Source organism: Ictidomys tridecemlineatus, chromosome 2, assembly GCF_052094955.1.
Source record: "Ictidomys tridecemlineatus isolate mIctTri1 chromosome 2, mIctTri1.hap1, whole genome shotgun sequence".
Lineage (NCBI taxonomy): Eukaryota > Metazoa > Chordata > Mammalia > Rodentia > Sciuridae > Ictidomys > Ictidomys tridecemlineatus.
In genome coordinates, this window is record NC_135478.1 from 172,858,267 (window position 1) to 172,877,900 (window position 19,634).

Sequence of the window (19,634 nt, forward strand, 5' to 3'; positions counted from 1 at the left end):
TAGGTGAGTGGACTATTGAGGAATAAAGCAGAGCCTAAATTATGCAACTCACAAAAGGAACAGTTCTCCCCTCTGCAGGGTTAAGTAACGAATGGAATCTACTCAAAGTGGATTAAAATAACTATATCACTAACCCCCTTCCAAGAACCCCAAATAAACACATCTATTGTCTTGTACTTTTAGTATGTCCTCACCAACTATTAGATTTTAATAGTGGCAATTGTTCAGGTGAAGGATTTTTTAAAAATACTTAATACTAATCAGTATCAGTGAGACTATAAGCCAGGAAAGAAATTATCTAGTCTTAAAGGTTTTTAAAAAATCTACTGATTTTGAACCTGTTTTTCCTGATGCCTTTGAGCTTTTCTTTGGTGCTGAGTGTTTTCTCAATTCCTTATAACTTTCACGTTAATCTTAGATGAAATTGCTATTATATAGAATGTATTCTTTTTTAATCTACCTACATCCCTGGGTAGCTCATTATATACTGTTGCTATGGCAATAGATCCTGAGCTACAGAAGTAAAAGACCCCTATACCAAGGTGATTATTTTTCAGTTTACCTTTTCAATGATCCCATAATGGTAGGTATTGGCTATGTTTGTCCCATTGTGAACCAGGAACCCCTCAACTTATAGCAATTTAGATTTGTAAAACTACCAAACTGCTAGCTCTGGCCTCTGTGCTTATTAGTAGCTGATATCTAGAAACAAGCAAGAGATGAGCATGGGACATAAATATTTTTGCCTTTCCTTCCTTCTTATGACCAATCCTGATAGCTGTAGATTAGTTTTTAAACCTCTGCATAATGCATTTTTTAATTTTACCAATGATCCAGTGACTTTCTAGTTGATGATTATACCTTTCTGTCACTCCTATAACCTCTAAAATATTCAAAAACACCCAACTAAGCAGGTTGAAAATAGTCTTTCATTGTATATTTGTAAAGTATTAGAGATCATTTCAATCATGCTTTCATGAAGTGATGAACTGTCTGCCAAGAAGTGGGGATGCGGAGTTGAGAGAGTTGGTTTGTTATTGTTTAGATTGACATGTTGGATAAATAGTCGAGTGTCTAACTCCCTGGATTTGCTGTGATTGTACAGTTTTAAATAGCCAGAGTATAAGGGCCAGATCAACATGAGTCCCTTCCCACAAAGTTTTGGTTAAATCATCATTGGGACCTAGATTTCTTCAAAACCTAAATGAAAAGTATATAATATAACACTTGTCACAAATTTTTCAATAATATTTATCATGTACTTAATCTCATAATCCTAAATGTATAAGACCACCACCATGAGAAGTGGCTCCCACAAGCTAGTGTGGCTTGGACATGCCTGGAAGTCATGTGATCGTTCTAGTCTCCTTAAAATGCTGAGATGCCAAAGCAAATCCCCTTTCCATTTATTTAGTTACAGGTCCGAAGTAAAGGCAAGGCAAGATGTGAAACCAGACATCCGACAGCCTCCATTCACAGACTACAGGCAGCCCCCGCTGGACTACAGGCAACCCCCAGGAGGGGACTACCAGCAACCCCCACCCTTGGACTACAGGCAGCCTCCCCTGCTGGACTACAGGCAGCACTCCCCCGACACCAGGCAGTACCCTCTGTCAGACTACAGGCAGCCCCAGGTACCATAGCCCAGAGATCATGGCAACCCAGACAAGACTTACTAAAGTGCAAGGAATAAAACAGAGGGCAGACAGAGAAAAGAGCACCCTCTGGGATAGAGAGTCAGAGTTCTATTCCTAATTATGACATCAGGGTTAACACCTGCACTCTAAAAATGCATTGGATCAATAAATCTATTTCAAAATAAATTAGGACAATCCATCCATTCATCAATCAATAGTGGGTGGGTAGTAATGGGATGAACTAATCCCTGCTGACGTAACTCCCAGTACATTGCCTTGTCAATGTTTTTTAAATGCTCTCAGGTCTGGGGGTGTTGCTCAGAGGCAGAATGCTTGCTTAGGGTGTGCAAAGTACTGGGTTCCATTCCCAGCACTGCCAAAAATGGGCTCTTATCTGGGCCCTCAGAGTGCTGCTAATGCAGACAGTTTCACATTTGCCAGCAGTGGAGGTATTTTAGGTGCACAGTTCTTTACATGGCCCCCTATTTCCCACTTTGTGATAAAGGGCCAAGCTCTGTGCAGAAGGTAAAACCATTCTCTCCGGCACAGTCTCTGAACACCTGTCTGTACAGCCAAGGGTGCAGTTGTAACTATTTGTTGAGGATACCTCATGGAGATTTTCTTAACCTCACTGAGCTTCAGTTTCCTAAAGGGAGCATCTTCCTTACAGGTCAAAGTGAGGATTCAACATTTTTTTAAAGAAATCTAGACCAGAACTTAGTATCTAAAATATCCACTTCCTGGTAACTAGATAGCAAGGTACAAATTAAGTACAATTTCAACTCTGTCAGATTGCATTGTATTTTATTATAAATTAAAGTTAAAAGAGTTTAAGAACAGTGAAGATCAGGAAATCTTGGACATATTGCATTTTATGGAAAAGAGAAATTGATTTTGTACACTTCAACTTGATATTCAGTAGTCTGTACAACTGAGAAATGCAGTCAGAACCCATTAAATTTCACTTTTCTATTCTGCAAACTAATTTGCACACACACAATTGATATACTTATTTATGGTTCTCACAGAAGTGAATGAGAAAACTCAGAAGAGATGGTGTTAGGCAGGCCTATATGCAATAATTACATGTTTTTCAAGTAGGTTGACTATACCTGGTGGTTCTTTTTAAACAGTTCTAATCTGCTCAAACCTTTGGAATTGTGTCCTGCACTTTCATAGTTTGTGAAGTCAGATTACTTCTTCTCACATCATGTTATTAATTCCAAGAGGGAAGGAGAACGAGAAGCTAACCACAGAAGCTTCTTGAATACTAAAAATTATTTATTTCATTTTTCTGCCCAATCCCAAAGGATTTTGATTATTTCACTGTGGACATGGAGAAAGGAGCCAAAGGATTTGGATTCAGCATTCGAGGGGGAAGGGAATACAAAATGGATTTGTACGTGTTGAGATTGGCAGAAGATGGGCCAGCAATAAGGAATGGAAGGATGAGGGTAAGAACAGTCTCTTTTTTAAAGAATTTCTTGGTTCTGAATGAAAACCTCATTGTGCTTAAGAAGAGTACTGAGCTGGAGCTGGGGCTCAGCAGTAGCGCACTTGCCTAGTATGTGTGAGGCACTGGGTTCATTTCTCAGCACCACAGATATTTATTTTATAAATAAAATAAAGATCTATCAACAACTAAAATATATACATATTTTTTAAAAAGATGAGTGCTGAAGCCTGCTATCCAAAAGCAGACTCCATGCAGATTCCACCCTCTTTCTATTTCATAACTCACTTTTTTAAAGTTTTGTTTAAGCACTAAGAATTGTAATTCTCATTTTTCTACTTATAACCTTCTAATGGATAAGCATCAAAATAATGTTATTTTTATAAAGAGAAAACTGAAGAAAATGGACAGAGTAAAGAACTGTAAGAAATAGCTTAAAACGGGGACATGGCTCCATAATTTTTTTCTATGGTTTGATGATTCCTTTTTCACTGAGATCGAATCCTTTAAATTTTATTTTTCATTTTATGCTCTATCTCCCTGTTTATTAATCATATGGTCCTGTGTTTCTTTGGAAATATTTCTTTTGTGCCAACTGTCTTTTGTTTTGCCATGGGCAGACAGAAGAAGTAGGAAAAAAAAGGGGGTTGGGGTTGTTCTTAAAAATAGTAGCCGTCAGAAACTTTTCAATCAGAGTGTAAACTGAAGGTCGATATTTTAATGTAATGATTGCTTTTAGGCATTAAATTGATGGAGTAATTGATTCTTCATCTGAAGGGACAAAACTTGACAATGTAGAACATTAAACAATCTCTCTCTCCATGGAAACTGGTTATGCACATAATAAAGGTTAGTTATCATTGCAAATAAAATCTAGAATTCGCTCTTGCCCTCCCTCCTTGCACTTTTTTTGCAGGGGAGGAGGGGTACTGGGGATTTAACGCAGGGTCACTCGACAACTCAGCCACATTCCTAGCCCTATTTTGCTATTTGGTATTTTATTTAGAGGCGGGTCTCACTGAGTTGCTTAGCACCTCGATTTTGCTGAGGTTGGCTTTGAATTTGTAATCCTCCTGCTTTGACCTCCTGAGCCACTGGGATTACAGGCTTGTGCCAACATGCCCAACCCCTCCTTGCACTTTAAGTTAATGCAGAAAAGCTGTGACTTTTGGGTTCTAGAACCTCAGATTCCTGTGCTAAGCCTCACCAGCCAATTGTTCCTGAATGATTGAACTTGTTGTTTCTGCCACTGAGTCTTCCAGGTCAAGGATTCACCTACAGTACAAAAGCAGAAAGAGTGCAAATCATGTCTGTTTCACTCCTTCCCCCTACAATTCTTTGACAACTGGGGATGTGGGGTGTCAGAGTTGGAATTTGTTTGCAATGCTGATTCCAGACTGCAGCTTTTGCCCTGATCCAGCAGGGGCCTCCTCTTACCCTGCCTGGATGTGGTTTCATGATAGGCCTCCACGTGGTTTGACTTCACAGCTTCCCTCTAAATCAGAAGGGCACTTTCCTAACAAGCTGCAAATCCAGCTCACAAGTGATTAAATAAAACAAAATTAATCTTTGCAGTACTGGTGAAGTCAGCATAGCACAAAGACCAGGAGTGAGAAGACCAGAGGCCTATGAGGTCAGATAAGGACCCCCATCCTTAGTGGATCTCAGAGATGGCCTCTGTGGGTTCTAAACAGTGGCCACATCTTTTAACAAGAGGTCTAAATGGTCTGCAGCTGGATGTATACAGTACATACATATAGTAATCCCAAGGCAAAGAAGCCTAGATAGGAAAGTGTCCTTACATAAAAAGGATTACTCTTTCCTATAGTGGTTCTTAGTGTGGTCCCAGGCGTAAGCATTCCCTGGAAACTTGGAAATGCAAATTCTCTAGCTCCACCAAGACCTGCTAAATCGGAAACTCTCACCAATTATACCAGGCTATGTTTTAAGAAGCCTTCCAGGTAAATTTGGTACAAACTGAAGTTGGAGGACCACTCAGCTAGAGGGAGCTGTCATAACACAGATGTGACAGATACGTATGGCTTCGGCTTTGTCTGTCCTACCTAAGCCCTTGTCTAAGGTTTCCATCCTGTTCCAGTGGGCTATGCCTGAGGACCTTAGTTCCAAGTAAACTCACTCAGATTTAGAATTCTGTAAGCAGGTGCTCAATTTTATGAGAGATGCTATTTCCTCTGGCAGGTGATAAAAATGAGTACTCCACCTGGGTTTCAGAAAATAGATTTTCACTTCTGGTCAAAGATTATTAAAATAGCCAATATTTCATCATTTTTTTGTGTTTTTCTTATAAAGCAATCTATTCTTCAAGTGTATAAGCTATCAAAAAGGAATTATTATGGCCAGTTTTAGATAATATGAGTTTACCTTGGGCCACTTTATATTATAATTTTATATACATAAAGCTACTACACACACACACACACACACACACACACACACACATTCAGGTATTTTATTAATCAGGAGTCACGGGTATTTTATTAATCAGATTTCACTGGTTGGTTTTTATCTCTAGTCTTTAAGCTAAGATTGGGAACTTGGCAGGGAAGGATGGGAGACTTATCTCTGCTATTTATGAAGCCTACTTGATATTCAAGTGTTTGGGGTTTTCTTACTTATGGATTTTTACGACCCCAGTGCAGAACTTGTCTAAGTCAATGGACTTCATGTGAGGGAAAGAGGCTACTTCATAATACTAATTCAACCATGCTCATATTACCTACTCTCAGAATTAGACAGTATTTTGGATTTGCAAAGATTGTTCTTGATCACAACGTATAATTAATTCAGATCTTATGTTTATGCTTATAATCATATTTGATCATTTAAAGCTAATCTTTTCTATTCCATTAGTGCTTTTCAAAAACTAACAATAATTGACAGAATCATATAAGTATTTCAGCAAGAATAAGGATTGATCAATACTAAATGATTTAATGGTTTATTTAAACTAATGCATAAACTAAATAATATATATGTTACCAATTTTAAAAAATTCACAATAAAATTAATCTGGGACCCTTTTCTCCCCTTATTATAAAGTTCTACCTTGATACTACTAGTGTCCAGATACATATAGATCTGAAATACCTGTGCAAATGATGCTTTGTAAAGCAGCTGTTAACTGTATGGTTATTATGGCTTGGTTTGTAAATTTCCAAACTCCTGAGAAAACTCAGTGAACTAGAAATTCATGAAGTATCATTTAAAAATATCTCAAAAAGAAAAACTAGCTCAAAGTTCTTCCCAGCTTCTGAAAGATCCATGTTTCTCCTTGTTAATGTGATTCCTTTGTCTTTCATCTCAATGCATTATTTCTTCTGTGTAAAAGCTAAACACACACATACTTCATTATCAAATATGTTTGAAGGATGCTGTATATTTTTTTTCTTCTTTTTATGATCAGGAACAGAAGGGAAAATTAAGGGAATGGTCTAATATTAAATCTCTAATTAATTACATCTCAAATATTAATATTAATTAATTAAATCTCCAATATTAAATCTGGCACAGTAAAATTGTGCAAATCAGAACTACTACCAAAGAAATGGGTGATTCTGAAAAATTATTTTGTGTAACAATAAATGGATTAATATGCCCTTTGGTTAGGGATACAAATAATACTACTTTTGAACACTTTGCTAATACACCAGATTTTATCCTCTGAACCTGAGACTTTTCCTGGTCTTATGTGTTAGTCTGGTTGTGGGGAAAATGATGCCCCAGCACACTACTAAGAATACAGTGAAACCCAGGTACAGTGGGTGCCAGAGGAGATAGCTAATGTGGAAATAAGGATACCCTTCTCCTTTGGTACAAAAAAAAAATTAAAGCTTGTCCTTAGCATTCAGGTGTCACTCAAGAAAAAATATCAATGGTCCTTCCACCCAGGGGCTCTTTCATGGATCAAGTGAGAGTCAGGTAGACATACCCCCAAAGCAAATCCTAGCTGAATGATCTCATTTTGGTATTTCCAGGGACCTGAAGCCATGAAAATTATTCTAGCAGTGATCTTCAGCAAATTAGGCTGCTTGCCTTTCAAATTGATTAATAAATATTCCCACAGGACATAGTTGTTTTTATTTTTTCTCCTTCAAAAGCATTTTATGTTTGCTAAATTTTTTTGCAAATCAAATAAATACCATCTTTCCTCTTGATGGAAAATGTTAGAACAGGCAAGTAACCTAAGGAACAAGGTCTAATGGTTCTCTCAAAATATGAGAATGTATAAACAGCAAATCCCATGACTAAGTAGTAGGGACCACAGATAATGGCTTCTTCTGAGAGTCAGATTTACAAGCAAAATTCCAAATAGGAGGAGAATATGAAAAGCTCTTTTTCAGAAGATTGGTTAGGTGCTTATTTAAGACCTTAGGACCCCCTATATCAGAAACATAAGAACAACAAAATAAATAAATCCAAAGATTTACTAAAAATATTTTGAACCCTTCCAAACCCTCAGCTCTACCCTCAATCTCTAAAAGAGCAAACTAGATACATTTGCTTTTTTCAGATTACAAATATCATTTCACTTTGTTGAGCCTCAGTTTCCTATAAAATCGGAAGAATAAAGTCTATTCATAGGGTTGCTGTAAGACTTTGAGAAATATATCAAGAGATATTATTGATTTTTTTCATTAAGATAAAAAATGAGGCATTAGTTTGTGGGAGGAGAGCAAGGGACAGATAATAAGGTAAATCATAGACTAGAATTAGAGGAACAAGGAAAAAACGTTACATTTAGAGAAAATAGTTACTTTGTCAAAACACAAATGGAAAGTAGCATGTTTTGAGTTTAATTACTAAATGGCTTTTCAACACTAATTAATACTTATGTGTTAAAAGTTGAGAGATGTAACTGGGGTAGAGGGCTTGCCTACCACAACCACCAGCACCACATTCACACACACACACACACACACACACACACACACACACACACTCACACACACTCACACACACATACAAATTGAACAGACAAGCAAAACACAATCTAAACACAGAGAAGAAGAATGGGAAACAGAAACATATAGTTGTCGTGTCTGATTGCTTTTCTTCAATCACCCAGGAAGGCTAATCTCATAAAAGAAAGAGAAGTGACATTCAGTTTCCGAATTTCATTTTTAAGGGAAAGTAAAATTAATTATTAGAAAATATTACTGGATCAGTTTGTAAGAAGAAAACTGTTTTCCTAAATAGTCTATTGAAATTGAAAGGGACAAAAATTTTCATAGCTATTGAATAAATCTCTGGTACAGAGTTCTTAGAAATACAATCTAATTAAAACTGAGACTAAATGGAAAACACAGTCCAAGAAAAACGAACATACAAAATAACTTACTGGTAAAGCTCCGTGAAGCAGGGAATGTAAGAATTTAGAAATAAATTTCCATCTCAAATGTGAGACATTTTGGGGGGGAAGGGATAGTTCTAAGAGCTTAAATAAAATCTGGGAGAAATGTCAAAAGAGAACCCAAAAGGAGAGCAGGTTTGTTCTTCAAAAGATAAAATATGTCTGGAGTTGGAGCTCAATGGTAAGGGGCATGCCTAGCATGTGAAGGGTTCTGTTTTTGACACCCAACATTGAAAAAAAAATAAGTTAAATATTTTTCTATTTCCATAAAAGTATAATATAGTCCCTACCTCCATCATAAAAATGTATTTTCTAAAATTAAAAAAAAATATCATCTACAAGCTCATCATCTTACAGCTCTATAACTTTTGCATATGCCTCCTTAGCATTATATAATCTCATCACAAGAAGATTTACCTTCTTTCTGAAATTCCTTCGACATAAAAGCCTGGCTATAGTGGGATTCAGGGTGACTTAAAACATCTGTTAGACTGAAGAATCTGTGAAAAAGATAATATTTACCCATGTTTTGTTTTGTTTTGTTAATAAAAAGCAAAATTCCCTGATATCAGCTTGTTTTTAAAAATTGCCATCTTTCCTTCTGTGGTCCAGCTATATCTAATTTGGGACTACAAAATAAGAATCTTAAAAAACCGTTTTATTTTATGTTTTGTTTTTATTTAACATGAAACCATTTACAAGAATGTTTCTAACATATGTAATAGGAACAAGTACTAACAAAGATTCCAGTACCCATGAACCATAACCCATCTTAAAAACCAGAACATGACCATGCACCTAGGATTCAGCTCCTACTCTCTAACCCTGGAAGGAACCACTATCCTAAACAAAGCAGCACTTCCCATCACTTCTAGTATTTCCACATATGTGTGTCTCTCTCAACTAACTACATAGTTTTTCACACTTTATGAACTTTATATAAATAAATCACACTGTTCATCTTCTCTGTGATTTACTTCTTATACATTATGTTCATGAGATTCATCTAAGTTGCTACATGAAGCTTAAATTCATTTATTTTCAGTGCTATAAGTTATTCCATTGGATTAATATGCTACAACTATAATAGTTATGTATTTTCCATTATTTGGATATGTGAGGTTTTTCCTGTCAATAGATATTGATATTGTTTCCAGTTTACTTGTAATTCTTACAATCCATATATATCTTTCTGCCCCATTTTTCACAAGACTTACTCTAGACAAGACTATATACCTAGGAGGACACATATTTAACTATGTAACACAAAGATATTTTCCCAAGTGGTTGCTACAAAGTTGGACCAGCAGTGTAAATTAGTTTTCCTAACATATCTTTGCAAAGCTTGCATTTCAGATTTAATTTGTATTCTGGTAGGTAGAAACTGACATACCATTTAGGTTTGAGTTTGCATTTCTTGATTGCAAATGATGTTCATTATCTTTTCTTATGTTCATTGGACTTTCATGTTCCCTTTTCAACAAAAAGATATATGTCTGTCTTTTCTCCATTTTCCATTGAATATTTCTTCTTTTCATATTGATTTTAGAAGTGCTTATTTATTCTCTGTGATAGTTTTTCATTGATAAATGTGATGCAAATATATCACCCCAGTTTTTGGCTTATAATTTCACCTTCATTTTTGATACTCTTTGATAAAGAGATATTAATTATAGTGTGATAAAGAGATATTAATTGTAATGTAATGGATTTAATCTTTCCTTTATAGTTTCCATTTTCTTATCAAGCTTGAGAAATCATTTCCCAACACATAGTCTTAAACATCTCCTACGTCTTCTAAAAGCTTTATAGTTTTACTTTGCAAATCTGTCTTTAATCACCCAATATTGATTTCTTGGTATAATATAAGGTAGAAATCCAATTTTCATTTTTCCATATGGATAACCACATGTCACAGCATCATTTAATGGATGTCATCATTTCTCCCCAACTACAATGACATCTTTATAATAAATAAAATTTCTATAAATGCAGTGGTCTGTTTGGGGATTCTTCATATTATTATACTGGCCTACTTGTTCCTGCTTCAATTCCATGCCTACCTTTCAATAAGTGTTGAATTTTCATTGGGAAACTGTCTTCCTTAATCCCAAGATACACATCCTAATTTTCAGGCGTTTTTCTTGGGCTTTTGCATTTCTGTATAAATTTTAGGATTTGTTTATCAAGTTTCTCAAAAATCCTATTAGAGTATTTATTGGAATTGCTTGAGATCTAGATATAAAATTGGGAAAACTTTCATTTTTATAATATTACTTTTTCTCTCTACAAACATATTATAATTCATTTATGTAGGTTTTCTATGAAGTTCACAAATAAAATTTTACAGTTTTTTCCATAACAGACATGCAAATGTTTTGTTAGATTGATTCTCAAATACTCTGCATGTTTTATTTTTGCTCTTGAATGTAGTATTTTTAAATCTTTACACAAAGCATGTGTTAAGTGTTATTTTTTTATTTTTTAATTGAGGCTTTCTTTTTTATTTGTATTTCTTAAATAGCCGTTCTAGGGTCACAGCAAAATTGAGAGGGAGGTACAACTATTTCTCATATATGCCCTGACCCTCACACACATAGCCTCCCTATCCGCCATCAGAGTGAAACATTTGTTACACTTGACAAATCTACAGTGACACATTCTTGCTTATTTAGTCAGCTTTTCATCTCTGTGACCAAAACACCTGATAAGAACAACTTAGAGGAAGGAAAGTTTATTTCAGCTCAAGATTTCAAAGGTTCAGTCCATGGTTGGCTGACTTCATAGCTCTGAGCCCAAGATAAGGCAGAACATCATGGCAGAAGGGCATGGCAGAGGTAAGCAACTCGGGACATGGCAGCCATGAAGCAGAGAGAGAGAGAGAGAGACAGAGCTCTGCTCACCAGGGCCAAAATATAAACCCCACAGGCACACCCCCAGTAACCTACTTCCTCCAACCACAACCCGCCTTCCTATAATTACCACCCAGTAGCCCATTCAATTTATTCATCAATCAAATGAATTAATCTACTGACAAGGTAATAGCTCTTACAATTTGATTATTTCACCTCTAAACATTTCTTTTTATTATTATTATTAGTTGTTCAAAACATTACACAGCTCTTAACATATCATATTTCATACATTTGATTCAAGTGGGTTATGAACTCCCATTTTTCCCCCGTATACAGATTGCATAATCACATCGGTTACACATCCACGTTTTTACATACTGCCATACTAGTGTCTGTTGTATTCTACTATCTTTCCTATCCTCTACTATCCCCCCTCCCCTCCCCTCCCCTCCCCTCCCATCTTCTCTCTCAAGACCTTAAAAGAGCATACTATAGGGATACTGCTACATCGATGTTCATAGCAGCACAATTCACAATAGCTAGACTGTGGAACCAACCTAGATGCCCTTCAATAAATTGCATGGAAATGGAAGGAGACCTCTAAACATTTCTGCACCACCTAACACATGAGTTTTTCAATGGATACTCCAAGATCCAAACCATTACAGTTACTATAAACATGGAATGCAAGTTTTTGTGTGGACATAAATTTTCAACTCCTTTAAGTAAATACCAAGATGTGCAATTGCTTTGTCATATTGTAAGAGTATGTTTAATTTTGTAAGAAACTGTGAAACTCCCTTCCACAGTGACTATGCCATTTTTCATTCTCACCAGCAATAAAATGAAAGTCCCTGTCACACCACAGCCTCATCAGTATTTGGTGTTTTTAGTGTTCTGGATTTTGGTCATTGTAATAGATGTATAATGGTATTTCATTTTTTTTAATTTCCATTTCCCTCATAACATCTGATATGAAGTATCTTTTTCTTTTCTTTTCTTTTTCAAATTCAGTACTGAAAATCAAACCCAGGACCTAATGCTTTTCTATTACTGAGTTACCTCCCTAGACTCCCATCTCTTCATATGCTAATTTCCATGTTTGTATCATCTTTGGTGAGAAGTTTGTTAAGGTCCTGGGTTTTCGTTGTTTTTTTTTAATTGAGTTGTTTTCTTTTTGTTGAATTTTAAGAGTTCTTTGTATATTTTGAATAGCAGTCCTTTTTCAGATATATCTTTTACCAGTATTTTCTCCTTGTCTGTGACTTATCTGATTCTTTTGACACTGTCTTTTTGCAAAGCCAAAATTTTTAATTTTAATGAATTCTAGCTTATCCCTTCTTTCTTTCATGGAGTGTACCTTTTAGTGTTATATCAAAAAAGTCACCACCAAATCCAAGAAAGACCATTGAGATTTTTTTTCCTATGTTATCTTCTAGTTTTGTCATTTTTCATTTTACATTTAAGTCTGTGATCATTTTTTGAGTTACTTTTTGTGAAGGGTATAAGGTCCTGGTCTGGATTCCTTTCTTTGCATGTGAATGTACAGCTGGTCCAGCACCATTTTGAAAAGACTTTTTTTTTCTCTATTGTATTGCCTTTGTTCCTTTGTCAAAGATCAGTTGCCTATCTTTATGTAGGTCTATTTCTGAGCTATCTCTCTGTTCCATTGATCTAATTGTCTGTTCTTTCACCAGTACCACACTTCCTAATAATGTAGTGTCAGTTTTCCAACTTTGTACTTCTCCTGGCAATAGTATTTTAGTGTAAAATTTTTAATTGATTTTATTATTTTTTTAAATACCCAACAGTGAAATGCATTACAATCCTCATTACACATATAGAGCACAATTTTTCATATCTCTGTATATAAAGTATGTTATCTTAGTGTAATTTTTAAATTAATTGTTAATAAAAAGGCAGTTGCTTTTTACATATTGATTAATTGCTTCATGCAAAATTATTATTTTTTTATTTTTTTAATTTCTTTTAGAGAGAGAGAATTTTTTTAATATTTATTTTTTAGTTTTCGGTAGACACAACATCTTTATTTTTTTTAATGTGGTGCTGAGGATGAAACCAACGCCCCATGCATGCCAGGCAAGCACGCTACTGCTTGAGCCACATCCCCAGCCTATGCAAAATTATTAATCCTTTTTTAAAATACTTTATATACAAACAGAGATATGAAAAATTGTGGTATATATGTGTATTAAGAATTGTAATGCAAAAAAAGTACATGTATAAAGGCATAAATTGGCATGAACATACTTTATATTCAGCGATATGAAAAATTGTGCCCTATATGTGTAATAAGAATTGTAATGCTTTCTACTACTGTCATGTATTTAAAAAATAACAAATAAATAAATAAGTAATTTTTTTTAGTGATGAACATAACATCTTTATATATTTATTTTTATGTGGTGCTGAGGATGGAACCCAGTGCCTCACAGATGAGGCAAGCACGCCACCACTGAGCCACAACTCCAGCCCCTAAACTCTTTTATTAATTTGAATAATACATTTGTAGCTACTCTTGGATTTACTATATAATAATCACATTTTCTACAAATAATAAAACTTTGGTTTTTTGCCTTTAAGTCCTTTTATTTCCTTTCTTTTTTTACTTCATTGGCCTGGCTTCCTTGAATACAAGCAGTCAAAGTGAGCACTCTTTGTTTTATTTCTAATGTCAAAGGGAATAATTTCAACATTGTGCCATTAAGTATAAACATGATGTTTAATGGTTTTTCTATAAAGATGATCTATATCTGTTTAAGAATATTTCCTTCTATTACTAGTTTACTAGGAGAGTTTATTATAAATAGATGTTGAGTTTTATCTACTTTTTCTATATGTATAGAAAGTATCACATGATCTCTTTAATGTTAACTAATATGATTAATCATAGTAATGGACTTTTATGTTAAATCATTCTTGATTTCCTAAGATAAACCCTGTCTATTCATGATGTATTATTTTTATATATTAATCAATTTAACTTTCTGCTATTTCTTTAAGGAATTTTTAATGTATGCTCTTGAGTAAGATTGATCCATAATTTCATATTCTTGAGTGATTTTGATATTAACATTTTATTAGCCTTATAAAATGAGGAATAGGATAATCCCTTCTGTTGCTGTTGTCTGGGAAAGTTTTTGTAAGTTGAGAATTATTCTTGAATTATTTAGTAGAATGTACCTGGAACCAATCCAGGTCTAATATGTTTTCTTCATGTAAAAATTTTAATCGACTAATTATGTTTCCTTAATAAGAAGGATATCTTCACATTTGGTATTTCTTCTTGATTTTATTCTGATAAATTGCTTTTGAAAAGCAATTTACCTATTTTATGTGAGTTTTCAAATTTTAGGGGATTTTGTTTTCTGATTTGGTGGGTTTTCTTCTTGTTACTGTTGTTTGTGGTGCTATAGATTGAACTCAGGACCTCATGCTGTCTTCCAAATGAGAACTCTAAGTTCCTGGGAACCAGCAGTTATTTTCTGGGCTAAAGCCATCTTTGCTTTGCAGGAGTCTTACTTTTACTTTGTTTTTGGCATTAGAGAATTCTCTACTTTCTTGCCTGTTTAGCAATGGTGAGGTTGTTCAAAGTATCTAGTTCATCATATTGCTGGAAACAGAAATCAAAGCAGCTCTTACCTTTAGTGACCAAGTTATGACAGCTAAAATGACTTCCAGTCTTAGGGGTGGTGGTTAGCTCCTCACCACACTCCATGTGTCCATGTAGAAGGTTCAGAAGATGCTTTACGTGTGCTGCTTGCAGTGATTCAAAGGCACACTTCCTTTCCTTCCTCTCCAACTCCAGTTCCACTTGTGTGGGTCCCCTGCCCACAATGCCCATCTGCAGCCCTGCCTGAGTGCTCCACAGCCCAGGGGCTGGCACTGGGTCATTCCAAGGCTTCGCACATACTCCTGAGTCCTGGGGAAAGAGAAGCACAACCTTTTCCTCATCCCCTGTCACACTCAGCCACCTCAACACCGTGGCTGAGGCCACAGTCTCACAAAGAATAAAGGATAGTCACAATTGCACGTGCCAGCAGAAGCACAGCAGGGAACATATATGTGTAAAGAGTAGAGAGAACCTGCCCCTTCTAGCCCAGTCAGCTGTTGACCTGGCTTCCTTTTTCTAAGGTCTGATTTTTCAAAACAAACCAAAAATTCATATTTTAAAAAAAAAATTAGCCTCCTGGCCCAGCTCATCTCACACCAGCCCCCCTTGCACTCAATAATCCCTCCAACGAGTCTCTCAGTCCCTGATGCTTTAGCCCCCACAAGGCTTTGCACAATTGCTACCATTCCCCAAAATGTTCTTTCCTCTCGTCTACACTTCTTTAACTCTTCCTTGTCTATCTCAGCGCAGCTCAAGCGTCGCATCCTGGAGAAGGGTTCTCTTACCTTCCAGTTTGCTCATATCACCTGTCACAGGCTCTTGTTGCTCAGGCACAGCTCCTTGGTGACATTGGTCACAATGCTAACTTTATTGTTGTGTGTGTGGTTATGTTGAGAAATCTGTCTCTCCAGTGCTTAAGCACCACAGGGCAGGAGCCATGTTGCTCTCTGTGCTCCCACTACCCCAACATCCAACATGGTGCACATGGTAGACACTCAATAAATATTCACTACTGAACAAACATGTGAATGGAAGCTTTCAGAGTAAGATTACTGCAGGTTTGTTTCCTAGTTCTGGAAATTAACTAGCTGTGCTCACTAAACTCAAGGCCACAGAGACTCCTGATGAACCATGAGACGGGTTCCCATAGGTAACTGAGTATTTAGACTTGTGGAAATTCAACTAACTCAGAGCCATTTTTTTAAAATAAAGTGTCCTATAGTAAACATACCATCCTTTGGGGGGTACATTAAATTATTACAGATATTTGCAGTATCAGGAGATCATGTCTGTAAAACCCTATTGCATCTTTTAAAAAAATAAACTGTGCAACATTTCAAGACTTGTTTTATTCTCATTTAAACTTCCTATCACCAAACTTGGATGACAAAGTAAAAATCTTTTAAAAAGTAAGATAAGGTCAAGCTGGAAATAATGAAAAAACTTCAAAAGCATAGGATATGCAGAACATGACAAGACAAAGATTACAAGACAGGTGTGCTGGAGCCCGTTAAGGACAGGCGCACAGGAGAACAGTGCTGCCAAAATAATGGGATAACCAGAGCTTAGCAGAATTTGCGAACTCTGCAGAGCTAAGCCCCACCAGGTCAATGCAGATAAATGAGCTGAGGAGGTTGATGAAATCGAAAGCATGAGAGAAGAGAGATAACAAGTACTTAAGAGGGGAATAAAGCAGTCTGACTGGAGAAATCAAGCAATTTATGGGCTCCGGTAGATCATTTTAGGAGCCTTACATTGCAGAGATCATCCACGCAGTGTTTCATCACCTCTGGGTGCTGCGACTCAGTCAACTAGAAGGTTCACGTCTGCATAAAGTGTGCACCTTTACATGTCATCGCAGCCTGCCTCGCTCAGATGCCCCATTGGCTCTCAGCCCCGGCTCTGAGTCATCCTTCACATCGTCTGCAAATGAGAGGATTTTCCTTTATTGTTTGGGCTCTCCTCCATGCCTTTCATGAAGGAAAAGAAAGACTTCGCACAAAGATCAAATCCATTACCTTTTTCTTTTCGGAATCTGACCTATGAACATTGTGTTAAATGAGTTACATGAGTTACTTTCAGGAATGAGGGAGAGCATGGTGCTGATTAGAGAAGAGTGCGGCAGGAGGCAGAGCTGGCTCGCCTGGCGTTCGACTCCATTGTCAATTATTCAGGGGCTCATTATCCCATGCGGGGAGGGCTCCATTTCTCCGCTCTGTTTCTTCTTCTATTGGATGCCCAACCTTGAACCATTTCAAAGCAGCTTCCCATGAGGGCTAGTTAAAGGTTTGGGAAGGAATCAAAGGGTTAGCATTAGGATTGCATCTTGGCATGGCAAGACAGAGAAGAAATTGAATAAATTGGAAGTCAGGAGAGTCTTTGCATTTTAATTATTCACAGGGTTTTTTTGTTTTGTTTTGTTTTGTTTGCCTATGGAAAAGATTCAAAAGTTTACAAACCTCTGCTGTGATCTGAAAAATACATTCTACTTGCCTCTTCCATGAGGGAAAGACTTAGGAGTGTAGTTTCCTCTTTTATGCTAAGCCATTCTTTGTGTGTCTTTTCCTGAGAATAATTTTAAAATGTCTTCCCTCTTCCTTTTCACAAGCAGTGTTCAACTGGCTTAGCCATCTGCTTGAGGCTCTGCCATTCCATCTCTTCCCCAGACCCAGAGCTCTTTTGCTGGTCACTCAGTTTGCCCAGTTCACCTCTGCACCTTGGTTCTAATCAACAAATGGGTGTGAAGAGCACTTTGAACCTGATTCGTCAGGATTTGGTTTGCACAGTACAATAATTCACAAGATATCAAGAACTGGGTACTATATTCTTTTTTCTAACTTTTTAATTCAAATTGACATGTACATTGTATGTATTTTTCTAGTACAGCATGTTGTTCTAAAGTATATACATATTGTGGGATGGTTAAATCTAGCTAATTAAGCAATACTACACATAGTTACCATTTTTATGGTGAGAACATTTGACACATTCAATAGGAATACAACATATTGTCATTAGCTATAGTGATCTTACTGTACAATTGATCATTTTTTTTTAATATGGTGCTGGGATTGAACCCACGGCCTTGTGCATGTGAAGCAAGCACTCTACCAACTGAGCTATATCTCCAGTCCCTATACAATAGATCTTTAGAATTTATTCCTAACTATAGTTCTGTGTCCTTCAACCAACATCTCCCCATCTTTCCTGCTCCCCCAGACTTTCCGGTCTCTGATTACCACAGTCTCCTCTCTATATCTATGAGATTGATATTTTTAGATTCTATAGGAAATCCCATCATTTGTAATCCCATGGACAAACTTAGATATTCTATTCTTTAGTCTTAGGCCATTCACACTTTTTCTTTGGGGGTACTCTAAAGTCTTGCCCTTATTAGCAGTCACCATCTTCAGACTATGTCACTCCTCCTGTCACATGGCTGCTCTCCCCTACCTCCTGTAACGGACACGGAAATGGCATTGTTACCTCTTTTTCCAGGGAAGTCATGACTCTAACTCTTGAACTGTTCAACTTGACAGGATACTTGTTTTTTCAATATCTTCTATATTTTGGGATCTTGCACCTCTGCTTGAGCCCATATAAAATGCCACAATCCCAGCAGCAGTCTAGTGTCTCATTAATTGGTCAAGCTTGGAGGTGCATGGGCTGTGAACTGGCATTCCTCCTAAATGCCTAACGTGAATTTCCACCTGCCTGCTGATGTACAAGGCATTCATTTTCCATTTCCAATCAGCCACCAGTTCTTGTTATGCCATCTCAATGTCTTGTGTCTTTGTGTAATTATCTGCCAAAAGGATGAATATACACCTCTAGTCTTGAGGATCACGTCAGCGATATCAGCCTCTTACAGAAGAAAAAGATTCTTCAACTTGTTTGTATCACTTTGTTTGTGTTTAAGGCCTTAGGAAAATGACAGCCCAGAGAGGGAAATTGTAAGCAAGCAGATATAAGTTAGCAGAAAGGCGGATTAATGAATATTGGAAAGAGGTCATTTTTAAATGTGATTTCCTAGCTCCAGAAAGAGAGGGCAAAGGAAAAACTGGCAGATGCTCCTAAAATATCAGAGGAATGGTGGGCAAGCTGCTGAGTTAGTGCCCACAATTAACCAATTAATGCAGAGTGTGCTCAGTGTTAAAGCGGAGCTGGTGTGCAGGAAGCCAGGACAGCTCGCTTCAGTCTGTGTCCCTCTGGAAAAGGACATAAGCATTTAGTAAGTGTAAGTCAAATCCCAAATTATGTATTCTCTCCTTTCCTTCATTCCATTGTCACTGCCACAATACAGACCCTCATCTTTGTTATCCTGAACTATTCCTGCAGTCAAATAGATCCCATCTGCCTCTAATTTCTCCCATTCATGCTTCATACAACCACCAAAATCATATTCCTAAACCACAGGTGTAATCAAATTACTTGTTTCCTCAAAAGTCTTCAACAACCTGCCTTTTTGCAGGTTGAGATCCAAATATATTCCCAAGTTTTTTTTTTTTAAGAGAGAGAAGAAGATGATGATGGAGGAGGAAGAGGAGGAGGAGGAGGAGGAGGAGGAGGAGGAGGAGGAGGAGGAGAGGGAGGACAGCCTTCCACAGTCTGGTCTAGTGCAATTTCCACCCTCATATGCTATTCTAGTCTCTCAGTGTACACTCCAGCCATTGCTGTTTTCAGG

The 19,634-nt window shown here is 36.7% G+C and overlaps 1 protein-coding gene across 13 annotated transcripts in view; it reads left to right on the plus strand.

Moving 5' to 3' along the window:
• The window catches only part of Magi2 (membrane associated guanylate kinase, WW and PDZ domain containing 2), a 1,272,989-nt gene that overhangs the window by 1,163,569 nt on the left and 89,786 nt on the right, over positions 1-19,634 (plus strand). For all 13 annotated transcript variants that reach the window (XM_078040157.1, XM_078040158.1, XM_078040153.1 and 10 more), the window contains 2 exons: positions 1,415-1,634; positions 2,948-3,091. In XM_078040157.1, the coding sequence (XP_077896283.1) occupies positions 1,415-1,634; positions 2,948-3,091 (364 nt within the window). The remainder of the gene's footprint in view (positions 1-1,414; positions 1,635-2,947; positions 3,092-19,634) is intronic.